The 21921-nt window shown below is 37.3% G+C and overlaps 2 protein-coding genes across 3 annotated transcripts in view; one reads left to right on the top strand and one right to left on the bottom strand.

Moving 5' to 3' along the window:
• Positions 1 to 6: 6 nt before the first annotated feature.
• The window catches only part of LOC138042028 (uncharacterized), a 62509-nt gene continuing 40594 nt past the window's right edge, over positions 7 to 21921 (top strand). Inside the window, exons 1-7 of the mRNA XM_068887760.1 lie at positions 7 to 177; positions 11448 to 11517; positions 16485 to 16623; positions 18219 to 18294; positions 18675 to 19009; positions 19422 to 19560; positions 20147 to 20300. The gene's annotated coding sequence lies outside the window, so the exon portion shown is untranslated. The remainder of the gene's footprint in view (positions 178 to 11447; positions 11518 to 16484; positions 16624 to 18218; positions 18295 to 18674; positions 19010 to 19421; positions 19561 to 20146; positions 20301 to 21921) is intronic.
• Positions 2446 to 16256, bottom strand: LOC138042027 (uncharacterized). 2 transcript variants are annotated; one of them, XM_068887757.1, is made up of 10 exons: positions 15829 to 16256; positions 13170 to 13235; positions 12993 to 13055; positions 12138 to 12209; positions 8852 to 10118; positions 8136 to 8623; positions 7146 to 7280; positions 5545 to 5619; positions 5099 to 5154; positions 2446 to 2889 (listed from the first exon to the last, which is right to left on the bottom strand). In XM_068887757.1, exons 1-10 carry the CDS (start codon positions 15875 to 15877, stop codon positions 2653 to 2655), a joined length of 2508 nt encoding a protein of 835 aa, XP_068743858.1. In that variant the 5' UTR covers positions 15878 to 16256; the 3' UTR covers positions 2446 to 2652. The 2 variants fall into 2 exon arrangements, with proteins under 2 accessions (XP_068743858.1, XP_068743859.1); XM_068887758.1 differs by lacking the exon at positions 15829 to 16256 and adding an exon at positions 14458 to 14584.

Below are 21921 nucleotides of genomic sequence, written 5' to 3'. Positions count from 1 at the left end.
ATTTTATTAACACAATCGTTAAGAACAGATACGTTTCTTCGTACATTCAAGCCTGCCTTTTATAAAACAGTACGTGGTATACTGGCACACCGCACAATTTTACCTTCGGCGTGATCCCTGGCAGAAATACAATGAGTTGAAACCATGGCAGATGAAGTTGTTGACATCTTCCACCTTGTGAGTACGGTTGATTAATTTCCTACATTTAGTCAGCCCAAAAGTACAGTGTCACGGCAATTTACATGTTTTTTGTTTGCGGAAAACCAGTGAGAGAACTCTTATTTCTAAGGTTCCCCATAGCATTTCTCTCCTCAGTCATGTACAAAAGAGAAGAACATAATAGACCTCTTTAGCTTGTACGTTTTGTTTTCCCATTTCAGACCACGTGATGTTTCCAAGGGAATTTTCCTTTTGTTTTTTCATAAGTCATGCATACATATTCACGTGCATAAGACGACATTTGAAAGAAACTGTTCCCTAAACTAGAGTAACATCACGTGGTCTGAAATGGGAAAACATAACGTACAAGCTAAAGAGGTCCATTTACGGTTGGATTGCGCTGATTTCAAAGTTTGTAAAAAAATGTAGCTTTCATTTGGAATGTCACCATGCGTTTTTTCTTCTTTCCCTCATCCCCTCTACCGCTTAAGCTTCCTCAAAATAAATATAGTATATAATGTTACACTTTAATAGGACATTCGCGCTAAGGTAAGGCATTACTTGTTGCATTACTTCCAACACCAGTTAAGATAACATGTCAACAGAAACAAAAATATTTATGTCCTAACTTCAGGTGAGAAATAAAGAAACTTTAATGTGGGGAGATTTTCGCGCGAACGTCCTTAAGTAACCAATTTCAGCTAGGTCACAGTCAAACAAGACTGTTATTGGCAAAGGCTTCTTTATGCAATAGCCCACTTTCGATATATTAAAATTCAGTCCTAAACAAAAGACATCATCTCCAGGCTAGACTGGGGAATAAACTCATACAAATTCTTATATTTATTCCCCAGAGCCTCGAGATGATGCCTTTTGTTTAGGACTGAATTTTAATGTATCGAAAATGGTCTATTGCAAAAGGTGCGTTCATAAAAGCCCATTTCCGAGATGCTGTATGTCTGAGTTTCAAAATGAGTCCTGGTGCACAACCATTCAAATGTAAATGAGTTGCGTATTCTTATGCAAATCAAACTCATTTCCCTTACAAAAGTTGAGCACCAAGACTCACTTTGAAACCGAGACAAACAGCAACTCGGAAATGGCCCATTTGCGAGGACCATCATAGGTAGCCCAAGTTCGCGTCACTAGAGAGCGTGTAATAATTAATGACTAGTGGGAAGATGACCTTTGAGTGCAAGCAGTGTTGCGTTACAGGCGGCGGTTGAGAATTTAAACATGTTGTAAGACTTTGTATGGGAAATAAAATACTGTCGATTATGAAGCCTAAAAAATGCTCAATTTAACATTCATTCAATAAAATGAATAAAAATGACTCACCTCTGGTGTATTCTTGTGCCTTTTGGAGCTTATTTTACCGTTTCGGGAATTCCGTGTTTTCACTGTTCTAAGACGAAGTCAAGGCTGCACACTAAGATTTTGACCGTTGTCAGCTCAGAGGCGGTTTGCGACTCTAAAATCCATCCCAGCCGCGATTTTTTCATGCAAAGCTAAAGCCCCATCATGTGCGAACCTGAATGTTTCGTCATCAAAAATCCCCATGCACTTGGCTGGAAATGAGCATTTTCTGCTTCCGATTCCACGATAGCTGATGAATTTAACAGCTGCTGATAACCAAACAGGACATGGAGCTTGTGTCCGAGGTCGAATTGACTCCACCTGATGAGGTACAGTCAATTCATGTACATCACTTACCCCATCCACACAGCATCACTCATAACCATGGAGCTGTTCGAGAAGCCGCTGTGGGGATGGGGCAAGTGTTGTACATGAAAGACTTTACCTCATTGGGTGGAGTTAATTTGACCTCGGACCCAAGCTCCATGTCCTGTTCGATTGTCAGCAGCTGCTACATTCATCAGCTATTGTTGAATCTAAGCAGAAAATGCTCATTTCCAGCCAAGTGCATGGGGATGTTTAACGACGAGACTTTCACGGAGGTTCGCAAATGATGTGGCTCTAGCTTTGCGTGAAAAAATCGATTTGTAATGGATTTTCGAGTCGCAAACACACCTCTGAGCTGACAATGGTCAAAATCTTAGTGTGCAGCCTTGACTTCGTCATAGAACATTGAAAACACGGACTTCCCAAAACGGTACAAGGCACAAGAATACACCGGAGGTGAGTCATTTTTATTCATTTTATTTAATAAACGTTAAATTGAGCATTTTTTAGGCTTCATAATCGACGGTATTTTATTTCCCATACAAAGTCTTATAACGCGTGTAAATTCTCAACAGCTGCCTGTAACGCAACACGGCTTGCACTCAAAGGTCATCTTTCCACTACTCATTAATTATTATTAGACGCTCTCTAGTGACGTAAACTTGGGCTGCCTATGGGATCATAGCTTCACTTGATTTCATATCTGCACTTCATATTATATAATTTCATTGTTAAAGTGTTTTATTCATGAAGAAAGAGTTATAAATCTGCCTCATAAAAGGAAGACTGTGTTTTCCTCTGTGGTTCCTTTTAGGATTTTTTCCCTTTTTCAGTTAATTTTTTACTCCTGTCAAGTACATTTTTCACATAGTATTTTACTGCAGTCCAGTTTCTATTATCAAGGGCAGGTTTGCTTTTCGCAATGCACCTCTCACACTCCAACTTCCCTGGTACCCTTTTCTGTTTTAGTGCATCTCCAAGGTACTTGAATATTGCTTTCTTCTCCTCTGATGACCACAACACATGGCTTCTTTTATTTCTTTGAGCCTGAGTGATTGATAAAAGAAGACTAGTTAGGTTTGACTACTAGAGCCCTGATAATATTCTAAGCAGGTGCTACATGTAAAGAAATGAGTGAATTTTTCCAGAAGGTGTGCTCCATAGGGCAAGATTGTGCAAGTTTTCAACTGTTATTCAAGCCAGTTTTGTTTTGTTTTTGTTTTTTATTGTGAATCATACTTCTGGTGACAAACAGTGTGAAAAATAGATCAGATACATGTAGTTTACAGGGCTTAACACTAACTTTTGACACCACTTTTCACTTTAGGGAATAGGTTTCAAATTTACTTTCACACCTCCAAATTTCACTTTCCAAAATGGATTACAGTATTGCAATGTACTGTAGAGTACATGTAGCTTACCACAGAAATAAAAAATGTTTCTTGGTACTGTTCGTGTGTTATTAGATGTTATTGAGACACCCCAATTTCAATGATTAAATTATTGTAATTATTGAAATTGGAAAAAAAATTGAAATTGCAAAGATGTTACAGTATCTGCAGCATTTCCTTCAGTTTAGCTTTCTTGCACTTCAGTTTCTCTTTGTGTAGGCTCATTAGCCGTAGGCGCCTATGGTCCCGTAGCGGAACGGATAAAAGCTTACTGTTTCTTTACAAAAATGATTGGAACCGTTCCTCTTTTTATCGAACCATTTTTCCTCTGTCATGTAAGCGCGCCTTTAGGCCATTTGTTGTAGTGCACAATTTTCCAAATCTGGTATTCTAGTTGATTTCTATCTTTTTTATTCCCCAAGTTTTAAATTTACATGTACTGTCCAATGGGAAATGGGTGAGTGTTAATGTCGAGCCCTGGTTTAACTATTACAACTGCAACATACTCCTACATGTACAGTGTACACTTAAATTTTTTGGTGCTTCAGTAAGTAAACCAGACTGGCACAGGCAGCAGTAAAAAGTGAACATTGAAAATTCCTGTGGTTTGCTCATGATCAGTTGCAACATAACCTTACTCAATGGTTTGTTTAAGTAGTTGTTTTTTACATTGTACAGAGTCTGGAATGAAATTTGCTGAAAATTAATGCATGTCATAGGTGCTGCATTGTTTTTTAGAATTATTTTGTCATTACCATAATCAAGATAAAACCATTAACTTAAAATTTATAATGTGGTAAATAAAAGGGGGCGGTATTAAACACAGGAACAGAACAGAACCAAACCGAATATACCGGAATAAACCAGAATGAGGCGGAATAACACCGGAATTAAACGAAATGAACAAGAATGGTACCGGAATATACCAGAACGAGCCGGAATGGCACCGGAATGAGGCAGACTGACACAAATAAAGCGGAATATACCGGAATGAACCTGAAAATGCCAAAATTTGGTGTTTTACATATATATGTAGTTAGCGCCCACAGATTTCGGTTGTTCCAGTCAGCTTTTGTTGTGTCACTTGATTCATTAAGGGAATTGCATGTGTTTTTGCCTTTTGTAACATTATTTTGGAACACTTCAGTCACAAGAAAAATTTGACAGATATCTGTCGAGCTAGCTAAATGAATAATTATTTGTTGTGGAAGTAACATTTTTGTTCGTGAACAAATACACTAGCAAGAGAAACAGAATGTTATTCTTAGCTAATTGTTTTTGTCTATGGATCTCGGAGGTGGCTTTCACTGTGCGAGTCAGAAAAACCGTGAACATTTTTATTTCATTCTGACAAGTCATTGTGTATAGACCAATCACAATCAGGTTCAGCAAACCACAAACTAATTACCGTTGCTGCTTTGCTGCTTCCCATAACCCACACGTGATGGAGACATATGGAATAGATCCACGAAAATGGCCAGAAGACTCTTTCTCTCTTCCAGATTGTTGGTAATAGTGCCAGAGGTTTTTCTCCAGTTACTACTCAAAAAAATCCTACCCACAGTTTGATATGAGTTATTTGATTTCTTTATGGTGTCCCCGATTACTGTACACTAAGTTGACACTTATGTATTTATTTATTTCCTGCTCGATGAGAGCCAACTTTTGTTTCTTGGCTTGTTTTTGCTGTAATTTTGGAACCAAAAGTTATCTGTAATGATCTCTACTTTTGATTCAGAATCACTTTGTGCATGTTTCCTGTGGAAACTGTAGTTTTGATTTGACTCGGCCAGGAAACATTTACTGTTTCTCTTGGGACCAATGATCAATGAATTAATAATTTAACATTGTAACATGGTGATTACCTGTCCTTCTTTCTGCAATACTTTCTGTTTGCTTGTTGGCTTGCTTTTCTTAGTATCTACATGTATGAAGTATGAGAATGTTTATGAGCAAAATTAATTATTAAAAATTATCCATTAGAACCTACTGAAAGCTGGGACTTTACTGTGGAGAGTTTAATGTGGTCCTAAACTTTCATCTTTTTTAATAATCCATCCATATATTTAACATAATTATTTACATGTACCATTTTTATCCCATTTGGATCTTCAACCCACCTGTGGGAGGCATGTATAGCCATATAGTGTAAGGGAGGACAGGGATTATTAAAGCTGTTATAAATGAATAAATGAATGTCCAGTGCTAACCAAAGAAATATGTGTAGGGAACAGTTTATAATAATGCTTTCGTAAAATTTCTCAGGTGCTTAGGAAGGAAAACATTAGCCAAGGAGAAATGACATAATTACCTTTCCTTGCGTTTCCAGAGGACCCTCTCATATTATCATGGAAATCTCCACAGGCTGCTGTTTGTTGTGTAGGAACTATCAAATTTCAAAAGTTGTGGCTTTAAGCTTAAAAATTAAATTTAAATCATTTGGGATTTGAACCCATGATCTACGTGATGCGCTGCAGTGCTCAAGCGAACTGGGAGCTGGTTGTAAGTTCAATGCTCCAGGTACATGTAGGGTTTCTGGGCTTAAGCCAGACACTGTTCAAAAGGAGAACATTTTTTCCATTTAGAAGAGTTTTGATGTAAAGACTTAGCAAATAGCCTGTGTTCAGCCGCCCACTCTCAGCAAAAAAAAAACGCCAAGAGTAACATTTAGTAATGTATTCCAGAATAATTTTGCAACTACATGTACGCTGACCAAAATTTGCATGGCCCATATTTCTTTGGAGCTAAATTCTCAAAACGGCGGTCAATGAGGTTATAGATTCAAACGAGCATGGAAAAGCATCTCGGATAGTTTTAAGATACCTTGGCTTTATAGCTCTAAGCATTGTTTAAAGGAAATGAAGTATTTGGAAGTCTTCCAACCGGGTACGGCTCTGATCTTCAGAGCAGCACAGATCGTTGCCGATGATCTGTTATTTTCCTCGATATGTCCACATTTCAAATCTTCTAGGGCAACACGCTTTGTAGATTATTCTTATTCTTCAGAATAGCGAGGCTGGTCCGAGCAAGGCGTTGGGATTAAATTGACTGGTAACAATCTTTTGAATAGTGCTATATATATTCACCTGGTGAAGATTCATCAGGTGTGCTTTTGTTTCTTTAGTGCAGACAACAATTCCTACAAACTACAAATGTACACTTTACACTCCATAGATAACAATTCCACTCTTACTTTAAAAGAAAAACCTCTTTGACCATCAAAAAGTTTTTTATTCGTATTTTTTACCGTGCGCAAAGTACACACAAACTCATTGTAAAATCTTTCACGGTGTTGATGTCGAGAAATAAAAATAAAAGCCAATCAAAACTCGTTGTTTCAATGGCCGTTTTTATACTAGAGACGCATAATCCGTCCAGATGAATTATGCGTCTCTCATGTTATCCGTCTAGAGTAAAGACGGGACGAACTATATGAGACGCACAATTCGTCTTGGACGAACTCGGGCAAGCATTTTTTCTGCTTCTGTTAAATTCGTCTAGTATAAAGACGGGCACTAGACGCATAATGCGTCTGGACGAACTTTCCAGTTTAGTGCGTCTTCGAAGACGCACTAAAATAGATTCTTCGTCCAGACGCATAATACGTCTTGCGGCCGTCTTTATACTAGACGAATTTAACAGACGCATAAAAAATGTTTGCCCAAGTTCGTCCCAGACGAATTATGCGTCTCTAGTATAAAAACGGCCAATGATGTAATGATCGATGGGTAATAACCAATCAAATCATTTTTCACACATTCCAGGAAAAATCGTGTGGAATTCTGAACACAATTATCAACAGTAAATCACAGACGCTCCTCTCCGATATATATTTTTTTTTTTCGGAGAGCGGGCGGCTGTACACAGGCTATAATTTACCAAATTGAAGGGTGCAAACAAAGCATTACTTACCTGTAAAAGGCGTTGCTGATCCTGATAGCTCCCTGTCTTCATCACTGTCATCACGATCCTCATCCTCCTCATCCTCATCCTCATCATCATCATCATCACCATCATCACCATCATCACCATCATCACCAGAGTCATCTGCAAGAAGATACCAGGAGTATCATTAGAAAACCTTGAGCAAAAACTGCTTTGGTGAAAGGCCACCAATTTAACCATAAATAAAAGCAGGCAACACTGTCAATAATCTCCTTGCCCTTGAAGAGACAATTAAATTTATGGGAAGCAAAAACCTAAATGAAGTTGTCCCTTTAAAGTTGTTTTACTTATAAGTTGCAGCAGCAATGACAAGATTTATTGAGAAACATAGTGAACCGATGTTTACTTAGTAGAGTTGAGTTTGATAACAGCTGTATTATAATATTATTGTTCCAGCGAAAGTGGCCAGCATGCATTGGCAGCAACGTCTCTAAAAGGGCTTATGGTGTACATGTATAAGGCCACCTACGTGTAAGCAGAAACAGCGATAAGTCAAAAAGGGACTTTTCCGAGTGCTGGAACATAAAGATGTAGATGAACATCACATGTTCATTAGTGATTTAATGAGGTTAAATGCAGTTTAACTGAGTTGACAACTAGTAGTGACTGCAGTCAACTTGTTGTCAGTGGTTTTGTTATATTTGCGCATGCATTCGATTCCTCGTACTTTGCATGGTACAGTTTATTCATTGGTGTTGTGGGAAGAAAGAGCAGTTTATTTGGAACATTTAGCGGTTTTTTCCCTCCCTCCCTCCCCCCTCTACTTTCCATTGTTTATCAGTGTGACGGGTGGCTGTCTTCTCAAGGGTGTGGGGGCTCATGGCTGGTTTGTCAGCTTTTGCCAGCAATTGCTGCAGTCTCCGTCATGGAACTGGCTGCCAATAGTGGAAGCTTCAGGATGGCTCAGTCCCCCAACCTCCACTTAGTGTCGCACTAAGTCTTGTTAATTACACTTACCGTCATTCACATCAACATCAATCTGATCCAGTGGCTTCCCAATCCACTTCGAAATGCTTCCTTCATCCACTACAGCAAGAATTTTGCTGACTTTTGCTAGTTCAATTGTTGATTCGTGAAGACGATAATATTCTCTGTGAATTCTTATGTCATGACCCATGTGCCGTGCTAACCAATCCAATTCCTTTTCTTCAAGGTCCAACACTTGAGAAACAGTTGCAATGTATTTTCTTAAGCGAGTGCTTGTGATGACCTCTGGATGTTTTAGATTAACGTCTTTTGCATGGGTCACTCTATGCAGGCAGTCCCAAGGACGCAGGTGGCTAACTGAGTTTCCACTTGGCCTTGCAAAAAGGTACGGATTTCTGGGGTTAATCCCAACTGCATCCCTCTTCTCCACTAGCAAAACCATCGCTTTTTTTACTTCTTTTGTCAAAAGAACTGGCACCTTGCGCCCCCTCTTTCCCCTTATTTCCACCATATCTAACCTGAAGGAAATGCAGAGTTATGGAGTTAGTTACAGTACATGTACATGTATGTCATATTTATGCAAGTTTTTCAAATACACTGTGGATGTCTTTATAGCACTAAGCAACCTAGTGTCTGTCTGTTAACACAAGTATATTATTATCAGCTTGAATGCAAGAAAATTCTTAATGCATATAATTGTTTCAGTTTTTTCAAATACAATGTAATTATTATTGAGAGTACTGTACCTTTTGCACAGCTCTTTTTCAATAGGCTGTAAAGTGTTGGTGATCACCTCAACTGATGTTGCATTCCAATCTGGTCTGTTCTCAAATGATGAAACGTGGAGCTTTGCTGCCTCGCCTCCACGTCTCTTGTTAAAAATTATGAGACGGGTAAGGGTCGTCTCTGCCAACTCCTTCCAGACTTGTAAGTTAGAAGCCTCTTCCAAAGATCTTGTCAGTACTGACAGCCGGTCCAATAGGTACTTTCTCAAAAGTTCTAAATCATTGGTGACAGGGAGTAGCTCGATTGTGTTAAACTTTTTCCTTTGAAGCGCTGACAAGGAGTGGTGGCTGATGCGCTCATTCCATTCAGAAGCAATGAGCTTCTCCAGATTTTGTTGATCAGTCAGAAGGACATTGTCCTTTTGTCTGAGAGCCTTTCCAGTCAATATGGCAGCACATTTTCTAATGGAATGGCCCAGCTTCAATGCCAAAGAAGGAATACCGATTGCACTTGTTTTTCCAGATTGATCGAAACTGCATACCGATTTTACTGATGCAATGATCAGGTCAAAGTGCTCTGGCTTCATGAAGTGTTCCAGGTTAGAACTTTCATTACTTGACTTCTCTCTGAGATCTAGAAGTAGTCTTGCTAACTGCCTCATCCCTTGAGACACCTCATGGAGTCGCTCGCCACCAACTTTTTCAGCCAAATGAGTTCCATACTTCAGAATTAAATCATCATGTCTGGCAGCAATTGTAATTTCGTCGGATTTCATAGAGGCAATGGTCTCATTGAGAAGACTGCACTGACTTGGCTTCTGAGATAGCAAGAGTAATCTGCTTTGTTGTTTTAAATTTTTTGATCTGTGTTCTTCATCTTCATCTTCCCCACCTTCTTTCATCTTTTTAAAAGGGCAAGTCTTGTTGTGCCGCCAAAGCTCGTTGTGCCGCACGAAACCATAGCAGTGGGTGCAAGGCTGGAACTCATCTGGTGATATGGTCTCTGATTCAGTTGGGCGTCTCATTACTATCAGCTCACCACATTTTGTTTCAAGGACTTCAGTGTTATGATGAAAATTTCCCAGCAGCCTCAGTCTTTCCAGTTCCCTTTTCCTTTCAGTTGAATTTACTGGAAAAGCCAATGCCTTTACCACTTCGCTCTCCTTTGCGTGAACTGCCTGGTAGTGTCGAGCTATCTTGGGGTACAGCTTCTTACAATAATAGCATGCCTGCCTTTTGTCGTATATTCTGGTATTGTGCCCTGTCTTTCTAGCTGTTGACATTATCACTGTAATAAAACAAGTAGAGAGTTTTGATCAGGTTGGGAGGAGTTCACAGGGACACACAGTACTTGCTGTATACAGTAAGTGTACATTTGGCTTGATATCACAAACTCCTTGTTACATGTAGTTTTGTTTAATTAAGCTACATGCACCAGTCAAACAGCAGATACAGAAAGAGGTGTACAATCTACATCAAAGTGAACTAAAAGAACCTGTATAATATTATTTCTTGTCAGTAGTTTGTTTTTTTTTTGTTTTTTTGTGAGAACTGACCTCTTGATTAAAAAAAATAAGCACAGCCAGGATGAGACATAATTATTAAAATCCAATAAAAAAACGTTCTCTGGCTAAAAATTTCGGAAAGAAATATAAGCTTTTGACTGTCGATCTACAGCCTTCCACGGATAAAACATAGAATGTAAATTAGTGAAATATATACAAAAAAGGCGAGATAAAAGTAATAAAAAGAACAGAGTAAAAGTATGAAAAAAGGTGGCTATTGTTTAAAAAGAATGCTACACTGATTAGGAATCGGCTTACAGTTATTGTCAGCATGCTTGGTAGCAGAGGTGTGCCAGGCCTCCAGAGTTTTTCTAATATGAAAAGAGCCTTCTCGATAACTTGAGAATGATTAAAATCAATGCGATCACTGAAAGACCACGCATGTTTCCCTATATTTGACCCATTAGCACATGTTTTACATTCCTAATGTGTTCTTTCTTGTGGGTTTCAAAGCAACGGCCGGTTTCACCTACATAACACCAATCACAATCGGCAACAAGAATTCCTTTCTCCTAATTTAGACCACCTATTAAACACCAACCCAATTGCAACGTGATTTATAAAATACCCTGTGCCGATTGTGATTGGTTCGAGTTATCGACAAAGACTCTTTTTGTATTAGAAAAACTCTGGAGGCCTGGCACACCTCTGCTACCAAGCATGCTGACGATAACTCTAAGCCGATTCCTAATCAGGATAGCATTCTTTTTAATTAAACAATAACCACCTTTTTTCATACTTTTACTCTGTTCTTTTTTTATTACTTTTATCTCGCCTTTTTTGTATATATTTCACTATTATTTTTACATTCCATTTTATCCATGGAAGGCTGTAGATCGACAGCCGAAAACTTGTATTTCTTTCTAAAATTTTCAGCCAGAGAACATTTTCTTATTGGATTTTAATATGACCTCTTGATGTTGACTGTGCTATCGCCATCTCTATATAGGAAAAAAAGATTAAATTATACAACCTTGTTGCACATTTTAGAAAAGTAGGGCAGAGGTTCACTGAACTGTTAATTATTTATTAATTTTGTCATTGTTTTATAGACTGAGGTAATAAATAATTATAGTGAAAGGAGTTTGGCATGTCCAACCAGGGAGTTTGATAGTAATACAGGTGGGTAATACTACATGTACATAGAATAATACTTGTCTTGATTGAATAGAGACAGCCCTTAAATAAATGGCTGTTAGCAAGAGTACATCAGGCTGTTTTTAATAGACCGTTTTGGAGGTGCATGATCATAGCCCATTTCCGAGTTGCTGTATTCCTCAGTTTCAAGCGAGTTCTGGTGCACAACCATTCAAATGGAAATGAGTTGCGAATTGTTATGCAAATCAAACTCATTTCCCTTACAATAGTTGAGTACTGGTCAAGACTCACTTCGAAACTGAGACTAACAGCAACTTGGAAACGTCCCATTATGCCCTGGTAAAGGAAGCCATTTTTTAGCAAAAACATTACATGTATGTTAAACTGAAATGGAGCAGATCAGCTCATTTACAAATGTACATGCAGTCTTCAAGGTGGTTTTCTTGGCTGTTTCTTAATTCTTGATTCTTGTTAAATACACTGTATGTAAATTTCATTACTTTATGACTTTGGTGCACAGTGTGCAAACCCTCTCAAAAAAGTACGCAGTACCAGGCTGTGTATTTACAACCTGTATAAGGCTGCTTTCGTCCAAAATAATAATCCTTGATGAAAACCTGAGTCAGTTAAAATATGACTCTCACCTGCAGCTGGAGATTCCTTTGGTTTTTTCTTTGAGGTTGATTCATCATCATCTTCATCAGAAGTGATCAGTGCTGGGTGGATTGAGGAAAAATGTCAGTAACTCAGTAAAATGTGTCAGGGCTGCTACGCTGGGGAAACAGGGAGATCTATGCAAAAATGAATTTCCAGAAACATGACGAGATTGATAGCGATACGAACCACAGAGGATTATCTTGGAAAATCAAGTATACACATGTATACAACTTACAGTGAACTGCATTGGAAACAACAAGAACAATCCAGGACCCAGTTATTCAAAAGCCAATTAATGTTAATCCCAGATTAAAAATTAATCTAGGAGTTTATTTGATTGGTGAACCTTTACATTAGAAGTCAATCTTGAAAAACAAAAATTAGCAACAGAAACTTTCACCAAAAAGTTGAAAACATAAAAAAAGGTTTATGCTAATTCTGGATTAAGTTAATCGGCTTTTGAAAGACTGGGCCCAGGATCAAAATGGACCAATCACAGCCGACCATCGTATTACAAAAGTAGCAGAGCACACAATGTTCTCATGAGGCCGTGCCCTTGCAGGATTCCCACAAGAAAAATAGAAATGGCGCATTAAAAGCCATGCAAATGTACCCAGGTGGGCACATGGCAAGGATGCTATGAGCAAAGCAGAGTTTTAAAAATTAGCAGTTTTTTGATGGTTAAGTGAATACTCCAGCTCCTTGCCTCTTCATCTGAATGAAAGCAGTTTATCATAGGGGAATGGCTGAATAAGTTTATACTGATGAAGTGTCAAAGTAAGTTAATTCATATTAAGTAAAATGTAGAACAACAACTGTTTTGTTATCTTGCATGTACTCACCTTTTCTTTTTGTTAAAACTGGCCTCATGACTTTCTCGTCCTCAGAATTAGACTCAGTACTTTCTAAATATTTACAGAATTAAGACACAAGAAAAAATTACTTTCTCAAGTAAACTGTATCTTTATGATAATAGTATTAAAACCTTTCAAGTTAAAAAGTTGATTAATATTATTTACGTTTTCTCTTTCTTGAAACTGGCCTTCTGATATTTTCATCTTCCTCTGAGCTAGAATCAATAGTTCCTATAAAAGAGTAAAATAACACAAGATAAAAGATAATGTTAAAATATTTGGGTATAATTTTTCATAATTACTCAACTTTTTGAGATGGTGTGAAAAAAGCAGGTATTGATTCTCCTTGTTCATCAGTTTTGTTAAGTTCCACCCAGTTGAAGATTATATTATAAAGCGCAACTGCAATAAGTTGACAATGAGTCTTGGAGAACATTCAATTGCAATGTACTCCTTTGAACCTTGATCAGGCTATTTTTGCTTTGTTTCCTCAGAAATGAAACGTATCTTCAGGGTGAACTAATTACACAGTGAGGTAGAGTGGCCAATCAAAACAGAGTTTGTAATTGACAATATAAACATCTGTGAGATCTCTAGATGTACCTGAAGTATCACAAATCATAATGCTGACAAACAAACATTGAAGGAAATGGGTCATAAAGAGGAAGTTTTGACTATATGTATCTGAATAATTTTGAGTTAGATTAAAGCGATACATGTATATTTTTGTTTTTAGTAATGTAAACAATCAGGCTTTGCACTAGTGAGTCATAGTAATAAATTAAACTGGGTTGACCAGGAATCAGGTGTTTGAAAGCTAGTACAAGTATCTACCAAGGTTCACCAGGCCCTCTGATAGGGTGCGATTAAAAATTGCAAATTATGCGATTTTTTCAGGGCAGATTGTGCGATTAGAAAGGCCAATTATGCGATAAATAATGCAAATTATGCGATTTTTTTCTCAGCAATTTTAAGGTTGTTTTATACGGTTTCAGGTTAAGAAAAACACTTTTTTGCTGCCCTAAAGCCATTTTGAACACAAAGGAACAGTAATTATGTATCTCGATCGACATTAGTTGGGATAAATAAAAGTTGAAAAGTTGAAAGGACACAGCTAACATGCCAAATGAATGATCAAGGTGCTCGTCAACCACGAACTTCCGAAGATGGTCAATCACAATAGGGCCATACCCCCATTTATATGAGAGAAAATAAGCCGCGGCTTACAGAAGACTCGAATGTTCACCCCGTATAAATGGTACAAAATCTACGTTCACGTCTTTTTCAAGCCGCGGCTTATATTGACCTGGGAATATATATTCGTATAAATAGTTCCTTTTGCGTATTTTGTACACCGTGGCCAGAGTAAGCCGCGGCTTATTTTCTCTCATATAAAAGGCCCTAATATTGCACGACGAGAAAAACATCAGTCCATCGTCCACGTGGAGCGTACCTGTGAGGTACTTTCTTGCTCGATTGTGAGCTGTCAGATCGGGCGGAATGTGGGAACTTCCTTCTTTGTCGAAGCAAAAGCGAGCGTCTTCACAACAAACTTATCCATGAGTAAGTTTTTATCAGTTTTCAACGAAAGAAACTACATTTTGCCGGAAAACTTACAACTTCACTTATTTTTCACAAATCTCTTCTACAAGGGAAGGCAACTGTGTCATTTCAGTGGTGTGTATATAAGGTCGTGTTTGTGTTGCACCAATAGAAGGAGACTCGTACCAGGTCCCCGACATGCAAAATAAAGCCTTGAACTTCGAATGTTTACGAAATCGAAGGTGACAAAGGTTTTTAGCCTTTTTCCAAGATAAATCATCTTAAAAATGGCGTATTTATGCAGGAATTTCTAAGAAACGTCTTGATTTATGTTTCATTTTATGAATTTATTGCGTCATTTTGTGAATTATGCGATTTTTCTTGAATTGTGCGATCGGATGCGATTTGAGGTCGATTGTGCGAAATCGCACCATCGCGTAATATCAGAAGGCCTGGTTCACATGTAACATACTCAAGTAATAGAAGACTCATGGAAAACGGAATTTGAAATGGTAAGCAGTGCCCTTATTAAAAAGTAAAATAGCTATTTGTAGATTTTATGCGCTCCGATGTATTATATTGTGCACTGCATGCTTAAACCAAATCTGTTCGTCACTTTAATGGGTAATATTCCTTGACAGGCTTCTCACCGTTCAGAGAGTTTGCGTCCGCATTTCTATCTTTATTCCTCAAGAGTTTCAAAAGACGAAGCGAAATAATTAAAATATGATGATGGACTGAGTCACCCACACTTCTGTTTTCTATCTTAAAGTTTCTCTTGCCCTTACCATTCTGGAAACAAAACTTTATTTCTTTTTTTGAATTGGTTTCTTGTTGGGGGTGCAGGTTCCAACTGATACAGCTAGATCAATGAGCTTTTGGTACTAGAGTTTGTTTATACAGCTACAGGTACAATGCACACTGTAGCTAGCTGTATACTCGCCATTTCTATTTTGAGGTGCAATTTTTATTTTTCAACTTTACAACAGTACTGTAGTCTCTTGTCTTCCATCTGTGCAAAATCTCATCATACCATTTAGCACAAAAATTTGAGGGACCTTTATTTTGGGGATTCGCGATCTTTTGTAGTTTGTGGGAACTACCTTTTGTGGTTCAAAATGACTGAAATTTATGTAGAAAACTTATAATAATTTTTGCAATTCTCTGTTCAAACAGCAGAGATGCATCACCAATTTATTTTAAACCTAGCTGGTGTTACAAATGAGTCACTTAAGTTGTGTCTAATAAATTGAAATTGGTACTGTACATGTAGTAATGGTACCTTTTTTGTGAGCTGGTTGTGTTCTCTGCTCTGTTTCATCCTCCAACATGTCTTGAACACCGTCTCTTGGACACCCTTTTATTAATTGATAATAAGTGGTACTGAATGAGGCTAGATTATTTTGAGAAGTAAAGTAGGTGACTTTGTTACTTTTACTAATGAATATACAAGATGTTTATAATCTTGAGTAAGTTACGTATTGTAATTTGTAAGTTCTCTGCAATTTTGTTAGCAAAGCCCACAGTGACGACGAGGTTTGGACGACAACAGTACATGTAGTTGTGGGGGAAAGTGGGTGACTTCGGTACTTGATACTAACTGAATTAATGAAGGCACAAACAAGATGTTAAATATTTAGAATGATTTTGGTAATTTCAACCTCTCCGCAGTCTCAATCCAATGTGATTTGATGTGAATTAATTACTGCAAATCTCTTGATTTCAGTTTTAGTGCTTCGAATTCGATTCAGTGCTGGAAGACTAGACACTTTAACCCACTGACTCTTCAAGTGCTTTGGGGTGCCCCCAGTTGGCGAGTAAAATCCTTTGCGTTAGACAGAGTCAAAATCTGCAAAGTATGACTCCCAGCATTCAGTGTGTTAATAGAGGGGACATATTTATTGACTGCTTAAGTGTTTTCCTGTTTTTATTTTTTAGGAAATCGTACCTCTTACAATAACCCTGTTTTGGAATGACAGCCACAACGAGTTTTCCAGGATCGTGGTTACAAAAGAGAACATGCACAGAATCAAAACAAGAGAAGCCTTTTAATACTTCTCTTCAGTCTAGCCAGAAGGTGTGTTATAATTTTAAATTTAATTAATTTTAAATCAATACCATGTAGGAGGATTGCGGTAATTTTTACAGTGGGTTTAGTCTCAAAATGCCTCTTGTTTCATATATTGGTGTTATCATGTGTCACTTAAGTTGTGTAATCGATTTAAGGACGTTCGAGCCCATTGCTACTGCGCATCCTTACAGCGCACACAAATTCACATGCCACATCATGCATCGAGCGCGTGGGCTAAGTACTAAAATGAACAATGATAGTAGGGCAAATGGCAATTGCTATAGCTTTGCTTGGATTAAACGATCTTGGATGTTCGGTGACCCCTACTTTTCTTTCCAGAAACAGATTTGATTTACAATTATCTCCGCATTGTCCAAAAATGAACAAAAAATCAATGTGGGAAGTTAAAAAATTTTCAAGAGTTCTGTCCTCGGGACATTGGAATCCTGCCATCTTGCTGCTGCAAGGTGCGTGAAACTATGGTCATTAAATGCAAGCTTGTTCCTTAAGGAACCTCAACAGTTAACTAAGTTCACTTGATGGGTCCACTTAAACAAAGTTTAGTAGAGAACGATTCACTTCAAAGATATACATGTAATTGCAATCGTTTTGGGCTTACAAACACTGTGGCCTTATTCGCTAGAGAAGACGGATTTTTTCAGATTTAGGGTGTTCTTCCGGGTTAGACGAAACGAAGTCGGTGACCCCCCAATTTTTTTTTTTTTTTACATTTCTGACATCACTATTTAAACTCATTATCTTTCAATGGTAAAATTTGCAGGAAAAAATCAATGTTAGAAAATTTTCGCACGAACGTCCTTAAATTTGTACTGTAGTAATAATACCATACCTTTATTATGAGCTGGTGGTGTTCTCTGCTCTGTTTCATCCTCCGACGTGTCTTGAATACCATGTCTCGAACGCCCTTCAATAGATTAAAATTAATACTGTAAGTGGTACTGAATGAGGCTACAATATTTAGAGAAGTAAAGTAGGTGACTCTGGTACTTGTACTTAATGGATAAACAAGATGTAAGTTAGTCTATTAAATTGTGAACTAGACTTAACTTGGAACTGTCATGGTACATTTACCTTTTGTATGAGCTGGCCATGTTCTCTGCTGTGTTTCATGGTGTAATGAGTCTTCAATACCATCTGGTGAACAACCTTCAGTGGATTGTGAATGGTAATAAATCAGGCTAGAGTACTTATAAGGGAAAATGGGTGACTTGGCTACTCGATACTAAGGCACAAATAAGATGTTTAATTAATATTTACAATGAATTGGTGAAATTTCAACTTCTCAGCAGTCTGCATCGGAAGCGATTTGATTTGAAATAATAAATCTGTTCATTTGGGTTTCAGTGCTCCAGCACTGGAAGAGAAGACACTTTAATAAACACACTGACTCTTCAGGTGCCTTGGGTTGCCCCTAGTTGACAAGTAAAATTTGCAAAGTATGACTCCCAGCAGTAAGAGGGTTAATAGAGGGGACATAATTTTTGACTGATAACTAAAGTTTTTTCCTGTTTTTAATTTTAAGAAATCGTACCTCTTACAATAACCCTGTGTCAGAATGACAGCCACAATGATTTTTGCAGGACCGTGGTTATAGAAAAGAATGCGCACAGAATCAAAACAAGAGGAGCCATTACTTCTCTTCAGTCTAGCCGGAAGGTGTGTTATAATTTTCATTGTAATTAATTTTAAATCAATACAGTAACCATGTAGGAGGATTGTGGCATTTTTTCCAGTGGGTTTAGTCTCAAAATGCCTCTTGTTTCATATATAATTATTGGACCAGGTGTTATCATGAATCAGTTAAGTTGTGTAATCAGTTTAAATTTATGAGCTGGTTGTTTTCTCTGCTCTGTTTCATCCTCCGACATGTCTTGAATACGGTGTCCTGAACACCCTTTAATGGATATTAAGAAGTGGTACTGAATGAGGCTACAATATTTAGAGTAGTAAAGTAGGGGACTCTGGTACTTGTACTAATGGATAAACAAGATGTTTATTATCTATCGTAATTTTTAACTTCTCTGCAATTTTGTTAGGAAAGCCTACAGTCTACATGTACCTTCTAACTCAGTTTGGGAATGACTCCTATGACGACTTTTGGAGGATCCTGTTATAGAGAAGAATGTGCAAAGAATTACTCCCAGCATTAAGGGGGCTAATGGAGGAGACATATTTTTGACTGCTTAAATAAAGTTCTTTCTTTTCTAATTTTTTTAGGAAATCATACAATGTACCTCTTACATTAATAACCTGGTTTGGGACCGACAACCAATGACAATGATTTTTGCAAGACCGTGGTTACAGAAAAGAACATGCACAGAATCAAAACAAGAGAAGCCTTTTAATACTTCTCTTCGGTCTAGCCATGAAGGTGTGTTATAATTTTCAATTTAATTAATTCCAAATCAATACCATTTAGGAGGATTGTGGGTTCAGTCTCTAAATGCCTCGTTTTATATATTTGTGGTAACATGACTCACTTACATGTACATGTAAGTTGTGTAATCGATTTTATATTGATGCTGGCAGTAGTAATGGTACCTTTCTTGGCTAGCTGATTTCTGTGCTCTTTTTCACCCTTAGATGTGTCTTGAATACTGTTACTTGAACACCCTTTAATAGATAATATATAAGTGGAACTAAATGAGGCTACATTATATATTTACAGAGGTAAAATGGGTGATTTTGGTACTTGTACCAATGGATAAACAAGATGTTTACTATCTTGAGTAAGTTACATGTAGGTATAATTGTAATTTGTAACTTCTCTGCAATTTTGTTAGGAAAGCCTACACTGTACCTTGTAACTCTTTTTGGGAGTGACTCCCACGGTGACGTTTGGAGGATCCTGTTATAGAAGAGAATGTGCAAAGAATTAAAAGAGGACATTACATCATTGGAATCATTTTAGTTTAATTACAGGTGTGTTGTACATTTGCATATTAACATTTATTAATAGGAGAATTGTGGGAGAGTTTTGCATTGGGATCAATCTCCGGAATTCCTCCTTTTTGATAATTATTTCTTGTTCTATCATGAGTCAATTAAATTGTGAACTCAAGTAAGTAGGAACTGTAATTTTTTTGTACCTTTTTCATGAGCTGGCTGTGTTCTCTGCTCTGTTTCATGTTGTAATGGGTTTTCAATACCATCTTGTGAACAGCCTTTAATGGATAGCAAAATAGTAATAGATTAGGCTACAGTATTAATTTTACAGAGGTGAAAGAGATGCGTATGGTATAAACAATGCAAGGTGTGTGGTTGGTATCATAATTTTAACTTTCTTGCAGTTTTGTAAGGAAAGCTGTTAACTCTGTTTGGGATTGACCTCTATGATGATTTTTGGAGGATCCTGTTGCGGAAAAGAATGTAATAATTGAAATGTTGCAACTTGATGTTAATGGTATTTTGTTCTTAAGATATAGCCCAAGGCTTATGATGTAGATCAGTTCGTTTCAACTTGTACTGGTCTGTTTTAGGGTATAATAATATTGTTTTTCTTACCAAGGTGAATGTCAATGCCATCTACATGAAGGTCTTCAACCTGTTTGATTAAGATCAGAGCAGATTGTTACTACTGACACCGTTTGCATCACGCAAGCAGGGACTGCATGGAGATGATTTAATTTATTGATGTGTTAATGATAACTTTACATGCATATGTAAGTGTCAATGGATTTTATAGTACTAGAGCACTAATTGGGGACACTAACGAAATTAACTCAAATCAAATCAACCAGCAAACAACCCATGTATGACGCCGAGTCTGGGAATCAAACCCGGGCCACATTTGTGGGAGAGGCGCGACCCCTGCTCCCGTCAGTTTGTCTTGGGATTCAGTTGCGCCACTATATTATTGTTCTGAGATAAATATAATATCTGAAATAAGAATTATAACTAGTATGTGCATTCTTGTAACTGGTTTTGTTTTTTTATTTGAATATTGGAGGAAGTTGAAAACTTGATCAAGGTACATACTGTAATAATAAGACAGTATAATTATGTTGTCCAGGGGCTTCTCTTTCTTTTATGAACATAGTGATTATTAGACAATTATTCACCGAAGGTGAAGTGAATATCGGTGAAAAAAACCAGAGTTGAAGTTGAGGTTCTTATTCACTGATATTCACCAAGCCTGGGTAATTGTTTTAGTGTAATATTACATTGTGATTATTTGGGAAATATGCATTTTCTGTCTGTCACCTCGACAAAACGATTTGCAGTCATTTTTAAAAAACGCTTAGGTAGGGGTTTATTGTGTAATAATCACCTTAAGGGCAACCTGAATCAGTAAACAAAATTTTTTAATAGTCGCATAAAACTATGTAGTAATACAAATGACTGATATTTAACATACCTGATGGTCTACAAGTTTAATTTTTTTCCATTTGTTACCAAAAACTGAAAATAAGAAATACACATTAAAGTACACCAAGTTTTGAAGTCCTCCTTTTTGTTATTATAAGCCATCTTTTCTCCCTTATTAATTCTAGATCTGTCACTTTGAGAGGTCCAAGAATATTTTGTTAAAAATCATATTCATGCAGGCATACGTTAATTGTTATTAATGTTTAGGTAGCATTAGCACTGTACAGAACTATGTAAAACTGTATGCAAGACAATTCCTTTTTGTACACGTAGAGTCATTCCAATTCTGAAGATCTTGTGGTTAATACATTCTTGCACAAGCTCTATTCTTGTTTTTTATTGTTGATTGCCACTGTTGCAGTATCGTCCTTGCTTGAATGAATTTGGACAGAAGCAAGGGGTACAACAACTGCTTTTACATTGCAGGGGCAGATCCATTCCGGTTTCCAATGTTTTACAGAAATGGGTCAGAAACACGGCAAAGGGGACTTTATAGAGTTAAAATTATAAGATTTCCGGGGAGCATGCCCCTGGACCTCCCTAAAACCTTTCTCGTTGTTTTGGAAACCGGTCATTATCTATCCTAAATCTGGACCTTAGTAGGTATTCCTGTTGACGTTCTGTAGTCTGTTTTTTTTTTCTAAAATATTATTGGTGTGCTGTATAGTCATGTATCCAGAAACCAGGAAATCACTTTATTGGCCAAACCTTTTTGCATGGTTCTTTCGTTTTTCCTTTTCCTTGATTTGTCTTGAACTTCATTTGTATCCTGGGTGCTTTCATTCTAAAACAAAGCAAAAATGTTACTGTTGATTTTATCTAGATCACCAGCAGCATGTTGCATAATTTAAATAATGATTTGGCTTGGAAAATTAATAATAAATTTATAATTAAAGCTGATGAAGTTCCATATTA

The sequence above is a fragment of the Montipora capricornis genome, chromosome 3 (genome assembly GCF_036669925.1).
Source record: "Montipora capricornis isolate CH-2021 chromosome 3, ASM3666992v2, whole genome shotgun sequence".
Taxonomy (NCBI): domain Eukaryota; kingdom Metazoa; phylum Cnidaria; class Anthozoa; order Scleractinia; family Acroporidae; genus Montipora; species Montipora capricornis.
The sequence above is the reverse complement of the archived record's forward strand: the minus strand, read 5'-3'. Positions and strand labels throughout refer to the sequence as shown.

Bases quoted from the DNA above. Each gene is read 5' to 3' on its own strand.
- LOC138042027 (XM_068887757.1), bottom strand. From the start codon at position 15,877: ATGTTGGAGGATGAAACAGAGCAGAGAACACAACCAGCTCACAAAAAA. The intron at 5,155-5,544 runs GTAATTATGTCA...TCATACATGTAG, and splicing joins CTCTGGAAACGCAAGGAAAG to ATACTAAGAAAAGCAAGCCA. The intron at 2,890-5,098 runs GTAATCACCATG...TCAATCACTCAG, and splicing joins TATTGCAGAAAGAAGGACAG to GCTCAAAGAAATAAAAGAAG.